A 25,111-nucleotide genomic window follows, 5' to 3' on the forward strand; every position below is an offset into this window, starting at 1 on the left:
GAGTAAAGTACTCATAACCTGAATATCTGCACTTTCTCTCTCTGCACTTTCAGGTTTTGTTACATATCAGTAACAGATACTAAAATATTTGCCATGACATGTTTCTCTACACAAAGAAAAAGGTTCTTTTCTATATCTCTGTCAAGAAACACTTTTTTTTCCAGTGAGCTACCTGGATTCCCTGAAATATAATCTGAATTCTCTGAAATGAAGGCTTTCTACATTAATTCACAAATAATTTGCAAGGGATGCCTTTGGTACACATTTGTTTTGCACTGGCCTGGGATTTTGATGCAGCCGCTTAGCTTCATACTGGATAAAGCTGTCAGTGCTGTGTGACCTCTGACCTGCTGTGATTTTAAACCCCTATGGTGAAGACGTGTCATCTTGAAGTTCTGTGAATTAGAACCGCATCTGAACCGTAACACAACCACACTGAGAGGATCAGTGTGTTGCAGGAACCAAAGAGCTCTCTCCACTTATGAAAAAGTAATATATTTTGAAACATAAAAGCCATATTAAAAGCTGCATGTATTGTAAGGTACAAGAAAGTATAGCACATTTGAAAATGAGTGCCAGGTTTATATGTGTATTCATTTACTATGAAATGGTGTATATTTTAAATATATATTCCACAATATATGAATATATTTCTTATATATATTTCTAGTCTAAAACATATGCTGTGAATTTTGACATAGGAACATACACACATGGACACACACTCACACACACACACACGCACGCAAACACACACACACACACACACACACACACACACACACACAAGCAGACACCCACCCACATACCCAAAAATCCACCCGCCACCCCCCCACACACACACACACATACATACACACCTGCAAACACACACATGCAGGCACCCACCCACATACCCACAAATCCACCCCCCCCCCCCCCCCCCCACACACACACACACATTCACATACACACACACACGCCACACATACACGTTTTTGAATGGATATTCTCCTATATACATGTACAGAGATATATCACTTTTTCATAGGGATGTGTGGACAGTCCGCTGCGCAGCTCGGTTGGCGGCCGCAGCGAGGGGGAGCATGCAGAGATGCAGGGGTGCCCGCACCCGTTGCGATAGACATGCTGCTGCTGCTGCAGGTTCCGCATGGCGCCGCGACCCCCCCACCATTTCTCACTGAGCCCACAGCCCCACAGAACATCTCTCCCCTACAAGCCACTCAGGCGCCCCGTCCGTCCCAGAGGTCAACAGATATACGTCCCTGCGGGGCCGTGCTCATTGGACGATCCAAACGACCAATCAAACTTTCAGCCACAATCAGTTGCCAAGTGTTACTGTTACATAACCGGTTAAAAAAAAGGCTGTGCTGAATACACAACTGAAAAATATAATTTTTTTTAAGTTCTGGGTCATATATGTTTGGTCAGCAAAGAACTATGCAGACAAGTTTAGATTTTTAATTTTTTCATAGTTATTGCATAACTATGCATTGCATAAAATGTTTGGGCAATATTGTAAAATTGCAGGTATTGCCCTCACTGTGACTGTCACCGTAACTATTTATTTTCATTTGCCAGTTGATTTTTTTCAGCAAAGTTCTGGGCCTGGAACGTTCTATATCAGTCAACCTCCAGAGTGCCACAGCAAAGTGCTACGCAGATACGAACATTGTGAAATAAACACTTACCCTCTTGGAGCTCTGTATGAAGAAACGACAGAGGCGACAGAACAGTAATCTATGACTATACCATGGCTGTATCGCTCTACTGCTACTGTTCATCACTGTGCTTAGCACTTTTACAAACGCAGCCTCACTCCTGCACTCGGCAGAGATGGAACAGTCCAGTGTATCAAAGAAAGTTCAAGCGCTGATTAGCATTCTGAGATGATTAACATGAAAACAAAAGAAATGAAGCTTCTCTCCGTAAGGATGAAAAAGAGCAGATGATCAGAACAGCTCTGGTTAAGGGGGAAAGCTAAATGCGAGCAGGCAGTTACAGGTGGAAGGTGTGAGATACGAATGAAGAAAATAAGAAATCAGCCTTGATGAGCTCGGGTTTATATTTACGTTTATCCTTTTGCCATCATATATACAATATCGGTAGATCTATTAAGATCATCCATCCGCCAATGGAAAAAGCCATTGACATTTTGGAAAAGGTTAAATATGTTAAAATACAAACCCCGAAATACAATGAAAATATTTCATAATATAGGAGATAAAGTACTGCATGTATTAGAATATAAATTATTATTGGAAAATGAGTGCCACATTTGTATATTCCATCTTCTCATATATACACACCCTTTCAGGAAATTGACAATAATCCTTTATCATTAAATACACATTTAAAAACACATTTTGTGAAATATTAAAGATATTGCTGAATGTCATTTTTTTAACATTTATTGAAATACACATTTTATTGGGGAAGAATTTCCTCTGAAATGGCAGCTCTCCTCCATATTTAGTTTTAAAACGTAAATATATATATAGGATGTAGCAATATTAGACATAGCCATTAGAAAAAGCTGATAGAGGTCAAAGTGACCAGCGTAATTTGAGCTGAAAGCATGCTTGTTGAGCATCGCTTCAGGAGGTACGTCGTATTGGCCAGTGCTTGATCGTGCCCTCTGCTGAATAAATCTAGCAGCAGTGCCTTTAACACATAGCTTAGAGTGCAGAAGAGTGCAATTTACCTAGATCACCTTTTGTCAGCAGAGAGAATATTGAAAATAAAATGACAGAAAAATAAATAAATAAAACAAGGGGCATAATAAATAAAAGTTAATATGCAGTTAAAGGTGACACACATACATACAGACATATTCAGACAACATGCATTATAAAACCCCTTAAACCTGGGTCATGACTCAAGACCCATGTTTCAGCCTTATTATATGAGTTATATTCCCCTTTTTTCTGCATCTGTCTGCTTCACCTGAAGTGACTACAGTAGTGATGTCAGAGTGATGCGTCAGGAACCCCACAATGTGCAGAGCTGCCATCAGCTACTAACCCTATCCCTAACCCCAACCAATCAAAAGGCTACTGGCAAAGGTAAAACACTATGATTAGTTAAAAGCAGCAAGTCATTGACTGTGTGTGGCTGTATGTATAATACAGTACTGAGTTACAGGATGTGGGTGCTGTGTGTGTGTGTGTGTGCTCTGTGTGTGTGCTTGTGGACAGGTCTTTTTTTCCGTTTTCACCTGAGCAGTTTTTCCTGAAGTTGGTGTTCTCCTGCGGGTGCCCAGGAATCCGGCACTGGAAGCGATGCTGCCAGAACTCGGCGAACCAGGGGTTCCTGGCGTTGGTGTTCAGCCGCAGTTTCAGGAAGTAGTCGTTGAAGGAGGTGACCTCGGCCGACTGCAGCTTGACGGTGATACCGCCCACGGCTTCCTGCTCGTACCCCTCCACCACCTCGTCCCTGTCTGCCCAGCCGTCGCTGGAGCGGGAGAGGAAACAGAGCGGTCAGTTGGGTAACCGTGGTTCCTGAAACAGACGGTCATTGCCAGGCAACACTGACTAGATGTGCAGTAACACTTTCTCTGCTGGGGGTGTTGCACCATACCTGCCTTATGACATGCCTGACAAGGGATATCCCACAGACTGCAATATTCCCACCACAAACCATACCCTTCCATAGAGGAGAAAAGAAAAAGAAAGGAAAAGAAAAGAAACCATCACTGGGTGAGGAATGTTGCCCCAGTACTATGTTGCTTCAAAAATGTCGACATTTTTCGGCAATACGATGCTTCCTTGTCTCTTAAATACACCTGATGATGAACGACACAATTTAAGCCACTCACTGGCCAGGTTACAGTCATTCATGGTTTTAACTGGGCCACTGCAGGCAGGACCCATCCAAACTGGGGAGACCACCTGCAAGAAGGCTGGCCTTGAAAACAGATTGAAAGTGGTTGGCGCCTTTGTTATTTCTGATGGTGAGGGACAAATTGTTCCACCAATGGGTCAAAGATCAGAATGTGTGACACCTGAAAGCAACAAAAGTGAGATAAAACAACACCAGCTGTTGCTGTAGGAACGTATCTTTATCTGCAGAGCATTTGTTGGTTTTGGGATTACATTGAAAAAGCAGAGTGTTCATCACTTATTTAAATGTGCAGGGCTGGAAGGTGGCAGAGAAAGTCATGAATTGCAGTGCGGCCTGGTTGCCAGTTAACTAGTGTTGTTAAGCACAAGGTCGCAAATTTTAATCCCAGGTGGGGCACAGGCATTGTGCTCTTGATCAATGTAGCTGAATTCTTTCATTAAATATCCAGCTGCATGAATGGATAATATGTTAAATGTAAGCTATGTACATTGACTTAGATAAGATGTCTGCTGAGCCAATACATAATTCAAACTAATGAATAATGATGAAAAAGTAATGAAGTCCAGAAATTCTGCTTCTGAGAAATTACACTGCACTGAAATCGTAAGGGCAACAGTAAGCACAAATCCACACAACCTGCATGGGCAGAAAGAATGGACGTAAGATTAAAGATTATTTCTTGATATGCCTTCGATAATTTATTTATATTTGTGAAACAATCCTTTGTAAAGAGCAAAATGTATATCATTTAAAATGTTTTTTTTTTCAAGTAATCATTGTCTCTTGACAAAATTCCACATTATTTGTGAGTAATCGCAAATGCAGTTTACATGAACTGGAATGTCTGTGAACAGGTTCTTGGATTGCTTTCATTTGCAGCCTACATACAGTGTGTTTGTGTTGCTGGATGGTGCACATTGGCATCCTAATGTCTAATCTATAGATTGTGTGTCTGCTAAAGAATGATACAAAGAAAGCATAGCCCAAAAAACAAGCTGTGGACAAGGGTCAAGCTTTCATTTACAGACAGAGGAGATAAAAGCTTGCGATCCACGATACAGCCATTTTGTGCACCTTAGACAGTTTCACATTTTACATCAAAAGCTTTTTATCTCCTCTCGGGCTTGAAATAAAAGCTTGATCTTTTCTCTTCAGCAAAATAGGTTTTTAATCCAATGGGGATAAAAAATAAATAAATAAATATAACATCAATGCATTCAGCACTCATCGTCAGCAACGCTTCTTCTTTGTACATTTTCAATCAGCTTTAAAGAAGCATGATATCAGTGGTCATACTAAACCACAGACTGCAGGTCTGCCACCCAATCAAACAACCGATTGATCAATGACTGAACTGATAAATTACATGATTATTTAGTTAAACTAATTAATTAAACAGCTAATCTAAACAGTACCAAATATTGCTAGATTGCAGGCCTTCTGCTTTAATGAAACACAGTTTAGAATCAGACGATTTACACACAGGAATTTCTTTTAAACATGTTATCATGGTATTTGTGGGAAAGGTATTTTCAGAAACTGGGTTTTAACCTGCCTGCAAAGGCACCTATTCATATGTGGCTCATATTCATGGAACCACTGTGCTATGAATGCCTGTCAGTTCCCTCTGATAATCTGCCTGTTTGATATTCTGATGCATGTTGAACGAATCCTCTGCGTGTCCGGAAAATGTACACTATGTTTTAATGTTCCGTGAATTCTGGCTCACTCTAGGGAGGCAGGGTATTAGAAAATAAATTTATGTCAAATTTTCCTTTTGCATTAAGTGGGCCAAGGTTACTTTAAGGGAAGCAATTTATGGACATGCCCTTAGGAAATCGGTTGCTTCTAAAAAAAGAAGATATTTTAATATGATACATCAAATGTCAAATATGTCCACCTTGCACGTGCAGAAACAGGGCAATGAAATGAAAAGTGAAAATGTATAATTAATGTTGCTGTGAAATTTGAATTTAATTAGGATATTCTAGATTTTCATTCACTCCAGTAATAATAACCATAATAAAAACATGAAACAATTAATCAAGAAATCAGTTGACATGCTAGCACTTCTGGCACACAAGGATGTTCATTACCAAACAACCCAGTTTACTGTCTTAAAGATAACAGAGATGTGTTTAAAAGTGGGAGGGTGTGACGGGCGGGGGGGGGGGGGGGGGGGTGGAGACAGACAGACAGACAGACAAATAGATAGAGAGAGAGAAAGAGAGAGAGAGAGAGAGAGAGAGAGAGAGAGAGAGAGAGAGAGGGAGGGAGGGAGGGAGGGAGGGAGAGACAGACAGACAGACAAATAGAGAGAGAAAGCGAGAGATAGAGAGAAAGCAAGGGAGAGAGAGAGAGAGACAGAGAGAGAGAAAGAGCAAGACAGAGAGGAAGAGAGAGGGAGATAGATAGGGGAGAGAGAGAGAGAGAGAGAGAGAGAGAGAGAGAGGGTGTGGGCGTCCCCCACGGCGCCACCCTCGGCCACACCCCGTCATACACAGCGCCTCCCGGAGAGCGGCCACCTGCAGCAGATGAGGAGCCCCGTAATTAACATGTGACAGGTCGCGGAGCGGAGCCCGCCCCGCGCGGCTCGCGTTTCCCGGGAGACGGCGGGAGAGGAGCGGGAGAGGAGCGGGGCGCGTAATGAGATGTGACTGCCGCTCCGCGTGGCTGCGGCGCGCAGCGCTCCCGCCAGATTCCGCCGCGCGGGGGGCTGTCGGACAGCGGCCGCGGGCTAATGCATACTGGCGTCCCGCGAACGCTCCGAATCGGCGCGGCATATGGAGACGCGGGGGATCCCGCGGAGGTGTTTTATTTCAGCGGCTTTAATAAATAGGTGACGGAGATTCACGTGGGGGGAATATCTCACGCACAGCGCAGCTTTTGTTTATTGCTCTCTTTTCACATGCAAAATGACCTTTAAACCATATTACCGCATCCAGTAAATACGCCCAGGGTAAAATACCCAATAACAGACCGACTCAAACACCGGGTAGGGTCTTACTGTCGGAAGAGAGGGGCTGAAAAATAAAGGTCACAGGGATTTTCGTCTTAATGAAGCAAGCTTATCGATGCACCGGTATTCCTCCTTATCTCCTGTTGAAAGGGTATGGTGGTTCCATGAGACAAAAATGAAGCACCAAGTGGTTATACATTTATATATATATATATATATATGTCTTCAGATATGTATCTCATAAGCTGAAGAGAATTGTTAAAAAAAAGATTAGGGGAATTTTTCAGTGCGTATGTTGCACAGCTCACCAAAAATCTGTGGCGTCTCTTCAGACATGAAAAATGTATGATACTACTGAATAATTATGAAGTATGAAACATAAATTATGGACTCATGAAATCAAACTGCTTCGAAGTGCGGTTCAAAACGACGTTGCGATTAGAGATTCACGGCGGACTTTCAGCGACTTAGTACCTGGGATATGTTATGTATTCTTACAAATGTTAACAGCCAAAACGTAACCTAGGAACGAATACAACACAAAGCCAAAGCAGCAGCAGAACAGTAAGATTTAGTGCCATCTACAGCCAAAAAAAAAAAAAAAAAAACAAAAGACAAAGCTACGACATCTTGAGACATTCTTCTCATGTCCAATGTCTGTCTGTCTGTCTGTCTGTCTGTCTCTGAGGCACATGCTTACAGAAAAAATAGGGGCAAAAGTCAAGCTGAAGACAATGCCATCACATGCGGGTCTGTTCACCGTTCGGTTCACGGGATGTGGTTGTTTTCTGTGGGGGCTGTAAGGAGCCGTTTTCTCCACCCTTCACTGGCTCGTCTGTGGAGGCTGGCTTCACACAGACTGACCATCTGTCTTGATTCATCTCCCCCAGAACACACACTCTCACACCACTGTGTCAAAAAATGGCCCGGTCCAGCCGGTTCACACGCACATACACTGGACCCGGCCATACGCACACATGGAGGAACCACAGTGCCAGTATCATCTTAATAGTGGATAAATACAGTAATCACAGGAAATAAGCTGGCTGGGGCCTCACAGACCGCTGCTGCACTGCCTACTGTCACTAACGCACCAGTGCGCTCAGAGGGGACAGCAGCCACTGTGTCCAATATTAATAAGCCTTTAAGACTGTTTCCTCATGGAAAGGAGATTCATAAATGTCTCCTATAAAATTCTAATGTGTAAAATTCTAATATTCAGAACACACAAAATACATTTAAAGAAAACTGGCCTCGTTTCTTGGCCAGAGTGAATAAAGCCTCGATATGTGACGTTTTGGGGTTATGTTTACCCCCGTATGTCAATTTATGTGGCAGTTGCTCTCAACCAGACTGGCTTACACAACAGGGGGACATAAATCCATGCTATAAGACCATGTGAACACACATTTAACACTGAAAAGATCACATTTAAACAACATGTCAACACATCACACGGTGTTTCTTATGACTGGTGCCACACTGAAATACAGGCCAAATGCTGTATCAACACTTCAGCAAAAACTCCTGACAATGTATGTATCAGTGCAACATTAACATGTAAAAAGGCAAGACCTAAGTACTACAGCTAGATAAAGAAACCAAGATACTCCTCTGAGCTTAATTAATGCTGTGCCTTAAAAATGCATCAATAATATCAATAATAGTCATATTTAACTTTATTGTTATCTTCCTAAGCACTACAGCCAGATAAAGGAGCCAAGATGCTCCTCTGAGCTTAATTAATGCTATGCCTTAAAAATGCATCAACACTGAAAGGTGTGATTTCAGACTAATGTTGGAACATTAAACAGCAATAATAATGTACTAATAGTCATATTTAACTTTATTGTTATCATCCTAAGCGCTACGGCTGGATAAGGGATCTGAGACGCAGTCCAAAGAGGCTGGTCCAAAGGGGTCAGTCCGAACTGGTCGGTCCGAAGGGGTCGGTCCTCAGACTGCGGTGGACATCGGCCAGCTGTGGGAGCCTCTTTCACCCACAAAGGGGACAGCAGGACAGAGGACACACCTGGGATGGGGGAGGGACGGTCAGCTGACCCCAGGTCGCAGAGCTTAATGCTCTGGCTGTTACGTAAAGTCTGATGATTACTTGCAGACTGGTTGGAATCGTGAGGGAATTTCATCCATGTGACTTTCATGCAACAATGCTGCACTGTACCACCAAGGCACTAACATATGATAAGGGGTCTTTTTAACATCAATATGGTTTGTGTCATCATAAGGTGTAAATTGCTGAGATAATGTACTACATTATCGTTATTATCATTTTTACTGTCAGTAATAGTAGTAGCAGTGACTAAAGTGACTTGTATGACTAATTATAGCCAACACATTGTGGAATAATCCCCTAAATGTATATCATTCTTGATTATTTGTGAACAATATGAACTTGCTTTCTGCAATGTATGTTACATTTTTAAGTATAATATAATGCTTTCTTGCCCTGTTTATGTATAAATACAGAGAACACTGTATATTACTTTCTTCTCAGTGGTGACAGACACTGACGTTTGCCGAAACTCCCAGCTGTTTGCTGTTGCTGTTCACCTCGGCCGGTTTTGTGTGTCTGCGGCAGCTAGACCAGATCAGGGGGGTGAAAAATAAAGTAGTTTGAGGCAGATGGTAAAATAAGACAGATAACGGCAGACGAACTGTCAGGGGGATTTTCTGTATGTGGGCGCTGACGAGCTTCAAGCCTCAGTGCCACCGCTGGCAGGAGGGAGGCGGCGCTGACAATCACACAGGCGGTGTCACCGCGGCGGTCACCCCGGGCACGGCGCAGGAACCCGTCTGGGAGATGACACTGGGGCCCGGGCTGAGATGATGATGGTTTCAGGGGTATTTCCTGTCTGTCAAAATCACACCTGCCACTCACCCTTACAGGAAAATAACGCACGTCAACACATGACAGTTTGTTTTAAATATACGTGAAACAATCTTGACCTATCCATCTGTCCATCTCTCTCTCTCTAGACTGAACTATATATAGTATTTCTCTCTATATATGGTACATGTTATGTGAGGTAACCGGATATAGCTAAAGTGTCACAGCATGTACCAAACCAGTGTTCTGCAATGCTTAGCAGTGCATAAGCCGTGTGTAATGCAGAGATAATTTCATAAATTTCCCATCTTTTGCCAGCATTAAACTCTGCGTAAAAGTAGTTCTTTGTTAATGAAATTCAGATGTTTCTATCCAGATGGTGATTTGACCTTAAAAAAAAAAGCTAACGGCAACAGTGTAACAAGTTGCATTGAAAGTAGACCAACAATCAGGTCAGGCTTGTTTGCTACCTGTCAGCACTCCAGCCTGAGCGGCTGGTTTCTCCCTGTCTGTCAGTGTGGGTGTGTCTTTTGTTTGTTTTTTCCTGTGCATGTACTTTTGTTTTGTTTTCAGCCATCGCCCCACCTCCTGTCCCGCCTATTTGCCCTGCTGCCACGCCCACCACCTGAAGCCCGTCCTGCGCACCTGTTCCCGGTTTACTCATCACCAGCCCGTGTTTCCTTTGTTCTTTTCCCAATCATCTCAGTTTTGTTCCTGTGTTGTTTCTGGCCTTTTGATAGTTCAGGGGTGGCCAACCCTCTCCTGGAGAGCCACATGTCCTGCATGTTTTAGATCTCTCCCTGCTCCAACACAGCTGATTCAAATGATCAACGAGAGGGTTGGCCACCCCTGTGATAATTACTTGTTCTGATCTGTTTGGTTTTTGATTCTGCCTGTCCCTGAATTACTCTTTCACCTGCTGTTTTTGATGCTGTTTTTCCTGTGGATTTTTTGGTTACCAATTTCAACTATTCTTTTCACTACGATTTTTGCCTGTGTGTTTGGACCTGTAATTAAAGGATATCTTCTCGAGCTGCCTGTTTTGCCCGCGCCTGGGTCCTTTCCCTGCAAACAGTGTCACTACCATTTAAAGTAAAATATAGATCATAGATATGTATGTGGACATAGATATACTTCTGTCAATCTGGAAATACAACGCTATTGTCTCCCTATTGGGTGTCTCTGTTTGAGTTGTTGTGTTGACTTGTTAGGGAGGGGCTAAAGAAGATCACTTTATTGTATCCACTGAATGCAAGTGCTCTCTGGCTCAGCCTGTAGCTAAATGATTGCTGCTCTGAAGATCATGGTTTCGGGTCCTGACATTCCAAAGCTGCAACCCAGCACATGTCCCAATAGCTACTGAACATTTACGCTGCACTTCACGTGTAAGTATATTTAAATGTTCAAATGTTGACATGGTTTGAAGACAACTTACATTCACATTTTTTTTGTGAGAATTGATTTGGATTTTTAGCCTTATAAAACTGCATCTATGGGAAGATTCGGGCGGCGGCAGTGTAGCATAGTGGTTAAGGAGCAGGACTTGTAACCAAAAGGTTGCCGGTTTGGTCCCTGCTGGGACACTGCTGCTGTACCCTTGGGCAAGGTTCTTAGCCCACAGTTGCCTCAGTAAATATCCAGCTGTATAAATGGATAACATTGTAAAGAACTGTAACCTATGTAAGTCGCTTTGGATAAAAGCGTCTGCCAAATGAATAAATGTAAATGTAAGATTCAGTTCCAGTCTGGTTTCCCATGTCTGCATTGTTTTGCCAAAGCTTGGAACACCTGATCACAGTTCAGTATAATCTAAAATGCATGCATGTGATTCCATATGTGAAAGAAGCAACAATGTATTTCTATGCTGTATAATTTGACGTGGTTAAAATATATTATTTCTTAATTTGGATTTCCAATTACATTACACATCAGCATATGTTCCTTTCAAACTTGGATAAAGAATCAGAGACCTTGGGAACAATTAAATATGTTAAATATGCTTACCCGAAACATGTCAAAACTGATATGATGAGTACACAGTCATCCCTGATTTGAGTTACTCCATACTTACTCTATACTTACACCCTGGCAAATGGTAGGGGCTGATCATGTCTCTCTATCACCTATTTATCACCTTCAGGTTGTCTTTGGAAGGTGAGGGAACTCAGTCCAGGACTTGCACATATATAACCCACATTATCTGCACTCACACTCTTATGGGAAATACAAGCTGCCTAGTGATTTATGGCTGGTGCCGAGGACTTACTGCAAGCCTAGAAACCACAGCGATCAATGAAGGTAGGACTCTTACTTTGAAAATAAACACCCCACTTTGCATGCTTGAACTACATAATGTCACATTCAAAGGCAAACCCCGGGTCATATCTGATAATGCAGCTGTACCAGGCTAATTTAGACAATGACAAAGAGTACAGTATGATGCCAAATAAAAAGGAGAGACCGAAAGCCACAGAAAACAGAAGCCAGTCTACCTTTTGTCGTAATTCACATTACTTTCCTTCCTTGCTTTAAAGCCTAACTGACACAAAAAATGTGAAGTGACCAAAAAAAACTTCAGCTGAGTATTTTAGTCAGGCAAATTGCTTAACTTCCGGGTCACTCAAGGAGACCTCAATGACGTGTCCTCTATCCTGGCTCTCTGGAATCGCAATGCAATATATTTAAAATTCCCTTATGGGGCGGGCAGTCAATTTAATACCTATTACTGTGTGCACGTTCCGGCCTCGGCTGCAACAGGTGGTCAGCTGCTGTGTGTCACCTGTCCCTTGGGGGCCGATGTTCACCTTAACGAGAGCGCGTGGTGACAGGAACGGCTCGGTCCCCCCCCATGTGCCTCCAGGGGGTGCTGTCTCCCCGCTGTGGCTCTCTGTCCTTCACTTCGACTAACGCTTTCAAGCGTGCACCACATTCCTTTGGTCTTAGATAATGTTTTCTGTCTGTTTTGATGACAGCCGCACCCACAACGATGTGTGCTCCTAAAAACAACAAGAATGCAGAGCTCACTTAATTGTGTTTCGCTGTTAGAGCAAACCCCCCCCCCCGCCCCGCCCGGCCAAATGAGACTGCGCTCAGACGCTTTCTCCTTGACCCAGAAAGTGGCAGAGTCCAGCTGATGTTCCCTTCATCATCCATGGAGACCTGAGCGGAGGCAGGATGCTAAAAAAAGCCCCCCGCTCAAATGGAACAAGGAACGGTCGGGGGGGGGGGGGGGGGGGACACACACGCTGTAAACCCTAATCGAGGCAGCCCGCTCGTTAGGCCAGTGGGATCGGACTCTGACAACCATGCGTCTGAGGGTTGCGGGTTTGGATCTCGACTCTGGCGCTGACGGTCCACCGCTGAGCAAGATGCTTTGTGCAATTTATTAAAAAAAAAGAACGTGCTGCTGCAAAACTGTAAAGCAACCTAGATAACAATGCCTGCTTGGAACAGAAATGATGTATCTCTGAACATAAGACTGTCCGTGTAGGAAGCCTCACAGCATGATATTTGTCAGGATGCACCCTCCAGCCCTTTCCCAGCCGGGATGCTTGGCCTCTGCAGTGTCACCGTTTCATGCCATGCAACTGCTGTCACTGGGAGTCATGTCCTTTGCAGAGACATTCAGCGCTGTCCTGCAGGTTCTTGCTGTACGTCTTACATGAACGTGTTGGCAGCACAGAAACTCGGGGGATATCAATCCAATGCAGCAGTCTTGATTTCTGCTTTTCTGCTTTCGATGGAGGCTCTTGCTAAGGACCATCGCCATCTGACTGACTGATATGTGCAAGCGTGAAAGAAGAGTCTGACTGAGAGACATGTAAATAAGAAAAAGGAGTCTGACTAAGTGAAACAGCGAACGCTTTTACTGACACCTTGAGAAAGCCAGAACATTCCCATGTCCATATTTGGAGGGGAAATGAATTCCAAAAAAAAAAGATGCATTTTTTTAACAGTATGAAATCAGAAAACTTGATTATCAGGGAGGACAAATTCTTTATTCTGCCTGTGAAAAAAAAACACAAGCAGCAGGGAACGAAAGATGAAGGGTGGCCACTCGAGACTAACCCAGATTCCACCGATTTCCTCCAGGGCTTTGCCAAAATGAAAACAGGATCACTGAAACAAAAAAAACGCTAAAAAGCTACGGGTGTGTGCCCCATCCTCTATGAGGGCAGAGTTTTACCGACTGCCTCTCAGATGGAGTCTGCCCCGCAGACACCTCTGCAGAGAGAGGGTGATCTGACAAGCAGGCTGCTTCAGACACGACAGCGGCTCTCCGGACTCGGCCGTCCCGACCTGCCCTGATGTCTGCAGTGCTTCGTTTGGACTCACTGCATATGCACATCCTGCAGTATTGCTTCCTAACGCACTCTTGATAAGAGCGCCTGCCAAATAACTACATTTAACATAAAACGAAGAACAACATCTGTACAAGCAAGATGCAGAACTGGTCTGGTTTCCTAAAACCCAGAATCAGAAATTTATGTACATAATTATTTTATGTATAATTTCTTATGCTGGGGTTTAGGAAAGACATATTCAGACATATCCATGCACATCTAAATATACACATAGGTAATATATGTTTATAATACTCAAAAACAAACTATCTGACTATGCATTTTAAGAAATACAGGGGGCACTTAATGTATTCTAATAGTAATGATCAATATTCAATGACAGCTTTATCATTTTATTACTGTACTTTAGTGATGAGCATACATTAGAATATCAACTCCGTGTTTATGACCACAGGGAGAAGAACCCAAGGGATCCTATTAGCCTCAATGTCATTACCCTAATGGGCAGGTCAGTGATTGGCTGGAATTGAAGATGTATACACGTGTAGAAGGCAGATGAAAACATCTACCCCATGCATTTTTCATTTCGGCTTGGGTCACAGAAGCGCAAACAAATAATTGCTCATTAATATTCGGGTTTCTGGCACTGGCGTATAATTGTGATCCCTGCTCTGGTTGTTGTTATGGAAACACGGATCTTGGTCAAGTCGCTCGTCTGCTTGACGTGAAGGTGTGCGTCCGAGTGTGTGTTAGCGCCGCGTGTGTGTCAACGCGTGTTTGATGTGCGTGACCTGCTCCCTAATATAATGATACATGCAGTTAGGAGAGAGAGCTCGTTTAATGAGCTTTGCCGGTGACCCTTTGTAAGCTGCGCTTTTGGTTGCCGACTGGAATAAAACCCAGCAAACACAGTGCTGGGAAATTCCGCTCTGTATTACATGGTACGATGCACCAATCACACATAAGCAAACACCGCTATCATACATATGATTGTTGATGGTTTCCCTGTAGACAAGAAAACAAACACTTGTGCTAACTTTGTTTTGACTCAGCTCTGATTAACATTACACTTTTCAGCTTCACTGTGCCACCGGTGCATATAGTTATCTATGTTTGACCATTTTACATTACATTATTGGCATTTAGCAGGTGCAGTTATCCAGAGCGACTTACATCAGTTACAGGTTTTTACAATTTTATCCATTTATACAGCTGGATATTTACTAAGGAAATTTTGTGTAAGTACCTCGCCCAAGGGTACAGCAGCAGCGCCCCCATGGGGAATTGAACCAGCAACCTTTTGGTTACAACTCCTGCTCCTAAACCACTATGCTACTCAGCCGCCTCGTTTATATTACGCTTTCTTATTTTCACTTAAGCAAACTAGGTTAGGTTATGTTTCAGCACTGTGAGATCCTGAAAAAGACAGGCAGCCTGTTTCTGCAGGTTTGATGGTAGGTTTAGCTCAACAGATTTCTGTGATTTGGGCCAAGTTTTTCAGAGCCTATATAATATATGCATACCATTTACATACACAGTAGAGTCCATGCTTGACTTATTTTAATATATTTGACTGACAATCTGCCATACATTCAACAACCATTCCTTTTTTTCATGTCATGATTCATCCAACAGCCCATTAACGTTACACAAGGGACACTTTGCAGAATACGTGAAGAACATTACAAAAGAATGGTCTTAAATTTGGCCGAGGGGCTGTTTCACACCGAGGGATGTGCGAGACAGAGAGAGGGAGAGAGAGAGAGAGAGAGAAAGAGAGAGACGGAAAAAGAGAGAGAGAGAGAGAGAGGGAGAGAGAGAGAGAGAAAGAGAGAGACAAAGACAGAGAGAGGGGGAGAGAGAGAGAGAGAGAGAGGAAGAGAGAGAGAGACAGAAAGAGACAGAGAGAGACAGAAAGAGAGAGAAAGGGGGAGAGAGAGAGGGAGAGAGAAGGAAACGCGCCCCACCTGCCGATGAGGAGGAACTCTCCGGCCACGCCCAGCCTGCGCATGGCCATGAGGAGCCCGCGCACGGTCATGCCCTCGCAGAAGCAGACCACAACGCGGGCCTTGGGCAGGCGCTCCCGCAGCTTCCGCAGCAGCCGGTCGAAGTGTTTCTCCCCGGCGTTGCTGTAGATCTTATCCGAGTGCGCGATGCACAGGCCTTCCTGTGCAGCCAGCTCCTTGAACGCCTCCATCCCGCTCTCTCCATAGTTCCCTGGATAAAAGGACATACCATATTACAGTTAGCATCAAAGCTAAGACTGTCACAAAATAAATAGCAGGAGGTTAAGATTTACAAATTTGTAAACATTATAATATATTAATATAATAATGCCACTATAGGGTTACCTTTTAAACAAAAATTTTAATCTTAGCCTCCTGCTGTTTATTTTGCAACAAAGTCCTTATAAAGTAATCCTATAGTGTCATTAGTGTCCTCATTTTTTTATAATATTTTTACAAGGTAAGATTTTGTGACTGAATGAATAAGGGAAACATCAAGGCTCAGATGTTCCAAAGGAATAGAGGGAGCATCCGGGCTAAGGTTTTGTGAGAAAATGTATGAAAACTTAATCTGTTCTGCATGACAGTGGTCCAGACCCTTAGTGTACTCTGGATTACAGCGGCCCAGAGGATGACCGGTAGCACAGCGGCGTGTGCTTCATCCCACACTGCCTTGTAATGCTGGGTCTTATTTTGCCTCCAGCTCCACTTTTTGCAGTGCAAGTCTCACCAAAATCACTTTTGCACAAATGGCGTTATAAGCTGGGATTTATTGTGTAATAAAGGTTTTCCAGATGACGCAGCACAAAACTCTTCCCCCTTTGCTGGAAATATGCTGAAACATAGAATATGCCTGTATTTGCTTCAATATAGTAGACTTCCAGACAGATTTTTGTCAATCTACTACAAAGTTTATTTTAAAAAGATGAAAAAAAAGTATTTGAAAAAGTATTTATTAACAAATGAGATCCAATAAATGCTGACTTTCTGAACATATTTTGCATGCTGTATAATTCAAATAATTGAACATATTTAATTGTTTGATGTAAATGTGACAACAGTCCCCAAATTTCAGGTTTACTGGTACCATTCAATTAATTAGAAGTACTTAAGTAAATTAAAACTCCTCAATACCTATCAGTAAAATGTTAACTATATAAAATCAAAATATACTTTACTGAATATGCATATAATTTCACATATAAGAATGACAACAGCGTATACTATTCTGAAATTGGTGATATACATTTCAAGAGATGTGCACAAATGCATTCCTGATATTTCAGATGCCATAGTTCACCCATAAGTTGGAATATGCATCCACCAGGATGGCTGAGCGGTTAAGGTGTTGGACTTGAGATCCAATGGTTGTGTGTCTGCTTGGGCCTGAACCCCACTCCTGGTAGTCAGTTGCATTTTAGGGGCGTTAGTGTGGCATAGTGATAAGGAGCAGGACTTATAGCAAAAAGGCTGCAGGTTCAGTTCCCCGCTGCGGCACTGCTGCTGTACCTTTGGGCAGACTACTCAACCCAGAATTGCCTCAGTAAATATCCAGCTGTATAAGTTATTATTACATTACATTACATTACTGGCATTTAGCAGACGCTCTTATCCAGAGTGACTTACATCAGTTACAGTTTTTTTTTTAGATAATGTTATCCATTTATACAGCTGGATATTTACTGAGGCAGCTCTGGGTTAACTACCTTAACCCACAACATGGATAACATGTAAAAGTGTAACCTATTTAAGTCGCTCTGGATAAGAGTGCCTGCTAACTGACGGTAATGTAATGTAATGTAATGTAACGTAATGCGGCGCTGGGCCGGGCTGCAGAAGGCTGCTGCCAGCCGCTGTCCAATCAGCACCGCAGCAGGTGAGGAGTGTTTCAGCACCACGGACAGCGCAGCCCTGTGACAGACGCAGCAAGCACAGCTGCAGCAGCTCGTCTGCCTGTCGACACCCTGTTCGGAGGGCCGGCAAGCCGTGCCTTCGGTCTGAAACTGCGGAGAGCTCTTTTTTATTTCTTACACCTTCCTGAGGTAGTCTTAATCGCATATCCCTGCCTGCTTTGCTAAAATATTGAATTGCGTTAAAGTGGTAGGTTGGTATAACGTGCTGCATTAAAACTGTAATCTTCATGGAGGCCAAGGTTCGAGTCCTCCCGTTGTGGCTTTAGGGTGGCAGTATAGTATAGTGGTTAAGGATCAGGACTCTGATCCTAAAGGTTGCCAGTTCTCCTTCCCGCTGGGGCACTGCTGCTGTACCCCTGGGCAAGGTACTTAACCCACAATTGCTTCAGTAAATATCCAGCTGTATAAATGGATAACATTGTAAAAACAAATTTTAAAAATTAATCTAACCGATGTAAGTCTCTCTGGATGAGAGCATCGCTAAATGTCTGTAATGTAATGTAATGTAATGAATGACCAATCATCTCCTCTGAGGCTTTCTGCTGCCTGAATCACTGCAACCACCTCTGCTGAACTCCCAATGCTGCATACTGGTTGTGGTTTGCATTTGTAGGAAAACTCTGGTGCAACCCTACCAGGGAGGGAAATGGCTCTGCAGTATCTACAAGCAACCATCAGACTCAACATACCAGCCATCCCTAACATGTCAGCCAGACCACTCCTAATGTATCAGCCAGACTAACCCTAACATACTGCACACAATTCTCCTAACATTTTAGCCACACCATGCCTAAATTATCGGCCAGACCACTTCTAACACATCAGCCAGACCACTCCACTCTGGGTCCCTGGACATTCTTCCCCTTTTGGGTTGACATCCCTGGTCACATCACCTGTTATGTGTGTGTACCTGTGTTTATTACCATATCACCGTGTCATGACACTCTAGCTCAGATGTGGTCTGGTGTTTTCTGTATGTGCTGTTGTTATAATGCGGTCTTTTCATATGCTCTCGTGTACCTTTGTTTTGTAAGTAGCTCTGGATAAGAGCATCTGCCAAATGAATAAATGCAAATGCTGGCTGAGCCGCCTGTGTGAAAGGCTATTTCATCACCTCACAAGCTCTGCTTCCTTTTGAAGTATTCTCACAGTCTAACGTTCATTGTTCCTTTAGTTTATTCTGTTTTTTATTATTATTTAAAGGTAAAGCAACACATTTTCCTGCCTAACTGAGACTGCCGAATAAACACACCAGCTACTGCATCACTGCCAGCTATCGCTTCTACCTGGGCTTGTTTCTCCTTTCTCTACAGCTGTGTGACAGGGCTCGTACAACACTGCGCCTTCATTGGGTTAGCCTGACCGCTATACTTGCTCTCATGTGCACATTCCTGCCTGGATCAATATTAATGGTCCGCGCCTCTTCTGCTAGTGTACGGAGGCTACTGAGGTGAGTAAACCTTGATATACTGGCTCCTGTTAACCTTACCCCCAGTTTCCTCCCTACTCTGAGTGAAGCGAAACACTTTGTTATAATCCTCTTACAGGTTGTCGTGCCACGGTATGTGTTTGTCAGTACACTGTGAAGCAATGTTGCTGCTATGGATCATTGTTTGGCATTATGTCTATGCTGGTGCATAAGGTAGAGCTGCTTTTATTCTTACTTTGGACAGTGTGTGTAGCCCAGAATCAGTTATGGTTGTGCGCTCATCTTAGCATGGCATTTCAACATGATGCTTTATCATTTTGTCACGGCACCAATGCCCTTGTTCTGGATGCTCCCATACAATGCACCTTGAATCTCTCCCCATGATGGCCTTGCAAGGTCAGATGAATCAGTAATAGGAATAATAATAAAACTTTGTTATGATTGTTATGATAATGATTATTATGGTTATTGATATGATGATGATGATGATGATGATGATGCTGTTCTTTGCATGCTCGTTTGGCCCCTCTTCCCTCTCCCAATGGGCTGCTACCCCTGCTCTATCTGTGTTCACCCCTGCCCCATCCACTTCCTGTCTTCCCAGCCCACTTCCTGCTCTCCCACTCCACGTCACTGGCAACAGCAGGTCTGCTCAACCCCATTCCTCAAGAGCTACAACCCAGCAGCTTTCCAATTTCTCTAGAAAAACCAGGGGGAGGGTCTGAAATTGGTTCAACTGAGAAACAAATAGCAGCACTCTCATCCAGCACTGGTAGGTATTGGCATGAAAGCGAAGTACAGCAGATTACGAACAAACATGAAAATGTATCCAGTGCATGACTTCAGCTTATCAAGGTTAACTCATCACTGACTGCCAGGCTCCATCAGTGTCAGTGTCAAAGCCAGGGGGCGGGACGCAGTGCATCACATGACCAGCCTTAAATTCATACAGTTAAACATATTCCAAATACACCGTACATATCAGACTCAGATATCTGAGTGCCAGGCAGGAGTGAGAGCCTGCAGACAGCCATGCCCTCTGGGTCCAGGGTACAGACGCCCTGATCTACACCCTCTACCAGACTCACCTGCCTCAGCCCCGGGTCTTATTCCCACGTCAACACTTCATTGGAATTTAATGACTCTGTCCTTAGACAGTCTTTCCACCTTCATTAATGCAGAGTGTCCTGACTCTCCCCAGACACTGTTCCGCAGCTGCCAGACACCTGCCCTGACTTTCCCTCCGCTACCTGACCAAATGTCTGCCTTGGGCTCACACAGTACATTTGGTTCTTTTACTTATCACTGTGGTCACCACCGATATATTGTGCTGTATATTTACAAATGTATTTGTTTGTATATGTGCTGGTATTCGTGAAAGTGATTGCCTCTGGGATTGTGAGTGCCTGGGATTGTCTCTTCCGTGCACTCCTGATGGATGACCTTCATCATACTGGATATATATACCTGAAAGCTCACCTCCATAACACAGACATCAATTGGTGGCTGGCCTCAACAAAGCCTCACACGCCAACCTGAGAGCTCAACTCCATAATGCCACAGACAGAAACTACAGGCTAGCCATCATAATACCACAGATGCCAATCTGAAAGCTCACCTCCATAACATTGCAGATATTAACTCACTTCAACTCTACCACAGGAACTAGCCTTGAAGCTTGTTTATAAAATGCCATAGAAATTAACCAAGAATCTTACCTTTATGCTGCCATAGAATTATACCACTTCACAAACCAATGCTGAGCATTGACCGACACTGCTGCTAAGTCTTACTGTTAAAGTAGAGGACCTTAACCTGACAGTCCAAATGCCCTCACATTGCTGTGAACATCCTCATAGCTCCACTGCTGCCCATATCAGGGAGCACAATACACATATCCCAATATCACTCACTCTACTTCTGTACTAATGTACAACACAACATGAAATCACAAGTCTCTCCACTTTCACAACAACACACTAGTTAATAGACACTTCAGTGAGTAGTACACTTGCCTAAATGCTAAGAGTGGGACTTGCTAAACATTTACTAATCATCTGTATAATGGTCATTCACTTTCTATGGGTAATATAGCAAAGTAGTCCTTCACACAATTTAAATTTTGCTCTCAAAGTCCAATTAGATTTGTGCAAGATATGACAGTATAAAGAACAGAACTGCCTGTCTCAAAGAGGATGGCATCAATCGATAGAGGGAGATCATTCTAAATTAATACAGGGCTGCATTTAAGTAAAAAAGAAGAGATTACGGGTCAATACGTTAATCTAGTTGGAGTACAGGGAGACCTATTTGAAGCGCACCGGGTGTTTTAGATGACCCCTTAAACACAGTCATCTGAAAACGACGTCTCCCGGGAGTCGTCCAGTGACAGGCTGATAGATTGCCTGCCACCCGCCGCGCGTTCCATTCTAAGAGTTATTTTTGGAGGAAACTGAACTTTTAAGCGTTCAACCTTGCTGCATTTGAAACAATTAAACACGGCTTTCACAGCTGAGACCGTTTCAGGGATATTGAGTTCAAGAGTATAAGTAGAATCAGAGTAGAATCCATATTAATTTTTGGAAATGTATATTTATTTCCTTTAAATATTAAGACTTAAACCAACCAAATGGGATTATATCCTTGTAAACAATAATGTTCACTGAACATGCACTCATGCATTTTAAATATTTAATCTCTATTAGGTTTTAAAGACGAAGCAATTGTATATTATGAAACAGTGCCTATAATCTCAATGAGTACTAAATCGGATTATGTACTAAAAATTTACACAACGTATGCATACACGCTATAATGTCACTATTGTCTCCATACAAATTAGGTGGGTTGACGGTAGTCATGACTACATTTCACGGAGTATCTAAAAATACACTATAAAACATTGACATAAACAGTCTGATATCACATTCACGTATCTATGTCCTGAATAGCCTACCTTCGTCCGTCAGATTTTGAAAGTTCACTACTAAGCATCTACAGTTCAAACACGCCAAATTGTCACAGAATCAACGGACAAAATGTAGTTTATTGCAGTCATACCCATTCAGAAATATATGTGCACGTGTACAAAATCTAGGACCAAAAGGCTACAAGAAGCCATTCACACACACGTGCGCGCGCGCGCGCACACACACACACACACACCGCACAGATGATCAATAATTAAGACAGTGGGCGCAATAATTTTCTGCATTTGATATAGCTATTGCAGTAACAGCCAGGATCATAATGGAATTACGGTACAATCTGACTGCTGCTCTGTTCCTTTTACCCATGTCCACTGCACGGCTGACTTTCTCAGACCTGCGCGCGGCGTCTCACGCATGATTTAAGCAGCGCGTGAAAGACTCATACCGCTATTGGCGACACTAAAACCAGAGCAGGCTAATCAATAACCAGGCGAAACACTGCTATTCTCTGACTTACCCTCGGTGTGCACTGCAGACACGTACGTCCAGTTGTAGCGTTTGACTATATCCAAGAGTGCCCTCGCCTGAAGCGTGTCGGAGGGCACCACTCTCAGGAAGTACTTGAAAAGGGTTTTGTCGCTCAGATCGATACTGGTGGCGGAGTATGCTATCTGGGGAATGTTGAAAAGCTGGAGTAAGTTTTGAACTTGAATCGCGACCGAGCTTGATCCCGGTCCAATTACTCCAGCGATTGGTTTCTTTGTCGCCGGAGGTTGATCCGAAGGTGGCCCATCAATACACCATTTGGACCCGTCCCTGTCGTCCCGTATTGAAATGAGCGAGTCCCTGATGAACTCGATGCTTTGCTCCAAGGCCACTGACGAGTGCCAGCACGAGTCCCTGATCTCGCAGCCCAGAGTGATGTTAGGCAGGAGCTCGGGATTGGAATTGATCAGGTCCAGCGCATGAAACATCGCCTCCACCCTCTGAATGCCGTACTGCTCCCTGACCTCGCCGCATTTCCTCTCGGCTACCTTTTCGGCGGCGGGCTGGTGGTGAACGGAAAACAGGGCTCCTATGATTATGTCACCGTCCATGCGGGCCACGGCGCGAGACGCCGCTTGCGGTACCGCTGACCTCTCATATCGTTTATCCGGGAGGCAAAATTTGTCAAACAATATGACTGGGAATATCAAAAAGCTCACAAAATTCATTGGGAAGCGGACCATATTCCACGTTTTCTTTCACGCGGTTTCAGCTGTGGGGTCTTATCCGGTCGGCGATGGACTTCGCAGGTTGGTTGCTGGTCCGCAAATCCAAGTTTGAAGCAGTAACCATTATTTTCTCACCTCCTGCCTTAAATTGATCCACATACGCACAATACCTGGCGAGAAAAGTTTGTATTTAACTTAGTCTTAAATCAGAAGAACATTGCAGCTCATATTTTTAGGCTATTGTATTCTAGCCATGTCGCTGTTGAACATGACACAGGCATTCATTATGATTTTAACGTATGTCAGCACTGTGATCTGTAATTCAAGGCAAAAACGCCGAAAATTGCATGTGCAAAGCAGTAGCTCAAAGTTATGCCCTTGTCAAATTTGTATTAAATGGCATGCACTTCTGCAATCCATATATAGCTGTTTAAGAGATGTACATCTATATATTATTTAAATATAATAATATAATATAAAGGTAATATGATGATAAAAAATAAACAGATGCGTCAGAAACACGATTTTCATTGTTGTAAATAGTGAATATAATTTGGAAAGAGAAAACATAAGTCTGAGACAATCGAGTTAGCATGTGTCATTATTTATAAGTGCTATGTAGTAATAGAACCAATAGAATTAATACACGTCGGAAAATAAGCTTGGCTTCCCCGATTATATTAACTGATTTCAGGACTCTGGACAGCGCAACAGAGTTTCGTCTCCACATTTCCCTTCTTAGAAGGATCGTTCTGAAGCCACGGGTTGGTTAATATGTCCGAAAGTAATTTCACAGTAATACGAGATTTGTTGATTAATTTTAAGAATTATTAACAATAAATTGTTTATTTTTACACCGAGGCACAATAATTGCATTCCATTTTTACTCTCCAAAACTATTTCACCACCCCATTCACAAAATAACGAAGAAGAAAATGCGTTCAATGCAACGTAGTGAACGAATTGCAAAGAAACAAGTCATACCACTTACCATAATGTAAAAGACAAACAAGACAATCCTTAGTTTTGCGAGGTGGTTATATAGGTTAATTTAGATTTGCAAACAATAAAACATTTACCGCAGGGCGGTAAATGCACGTTTTTCATTTATCCTGGTCTTAGTCCATCTCTGTCACGAGCATGCATCATGTACAAATCTCATTGGCTTGAATGATGCTCACTAGTGGAAATAATAACGAATAATTTAGGTGCCGTCCACCTCGTAATTCATACGTTATAAAACCTGCCAAAACGAAATGAAACCTGGCACCTAAAAATGAGGGTACTGGCATCTCATCGCGGCGTATGAATTTGGACATACCTGAATGCGTGTAACATCGCGCGTCTTCGTCTTCTGAGCGGTGCAGTCCACGGCTGTGATACTTGAATTTTCACCGCACAAATGGCGGGATTATTTTCAGTCTGAACACGAGTGCCCCCTTCTTTTTCTGTTTCTAACTACACCTAAAAACCGGGTCACAGAAACTGCAGTGTGTGACCCCAATAGAGGGAGAGGACACAAAACTTCCCGAACGCATAACTTAAGCCGTTGGTTTATTTTCTTTTATTTAGACGTACTCTTCTGAAAAGCAGGGAGCTTGCTGCTGATCATGGTTCTGAAACCCAACCTTGCCATCTTTTAGCGGTTAATGTGGCTCATAGTTT

The 25,111-nt window shown here is 43.1% G+C and overlaps 1 protein-coding gene across 3 annotated transcripts in view; it reads right to left on the reverse strand.

Moving 5' to 3' along the window:
* The window catches only part of LOC118786679 (metabotropic glutamate receptor 1-like), a 36,006-nt gene extending 11,133 nt beyond the window's left edge, over positions 1-24,873 (reverse strand). Inside the window, exons 1-6 of one of the 3 annotated variants that reach the window (XM_036541916.1) lie at positions 24,768-24,873; positions 22,750-23,616; positions 15,922-16,171; positions 3,218-3,453; positions 2,705-2,713; positions 1,692-1,703 (exon numbers count right to left, since the gene is read on the reverse strand). In XM_036541916.1, coding sequence (XP_036397809.1) covers positions 1,692-1,703; positions 2,705-2,713; positions 3,218-3,453; positions 15,922-16,171; positions 22,750-23,461 — 1,219 coding nt within the window. In that variant the 5' untranslated portion in view covers positions 23,462-23,616; positions 24,768-24,873. The remainder of the gene's footprint in view (positions 1-1,691; positions 1,704-2,704; positions 2,714-3,217; positions 3,454-15,921; positions 16,172-22,749; positions 23,617-24,767) is intronic. The other 2 variants (XM_036541917.1, XM_036541918.1) reach the window with 2 other exon arrangements.
* Positions 24,874-25,111: the final 238 nt, after the last annotated feature.

This window comes from Megalops cyprinoides, chromosome 12, assembly GCF_013368585.1.
Source record: "Megalops cyprinoides isolate fMegCyp1 chromosome 12, fMegCyp1.pri, whole genome shotgun sequence".
Taxonomy (NCBI): Eukaryota; Metazoa; Chordata; class Actinopteri; order Elopiformes; family Megalopidae; genus Megalops; species Megalops cyprinoides.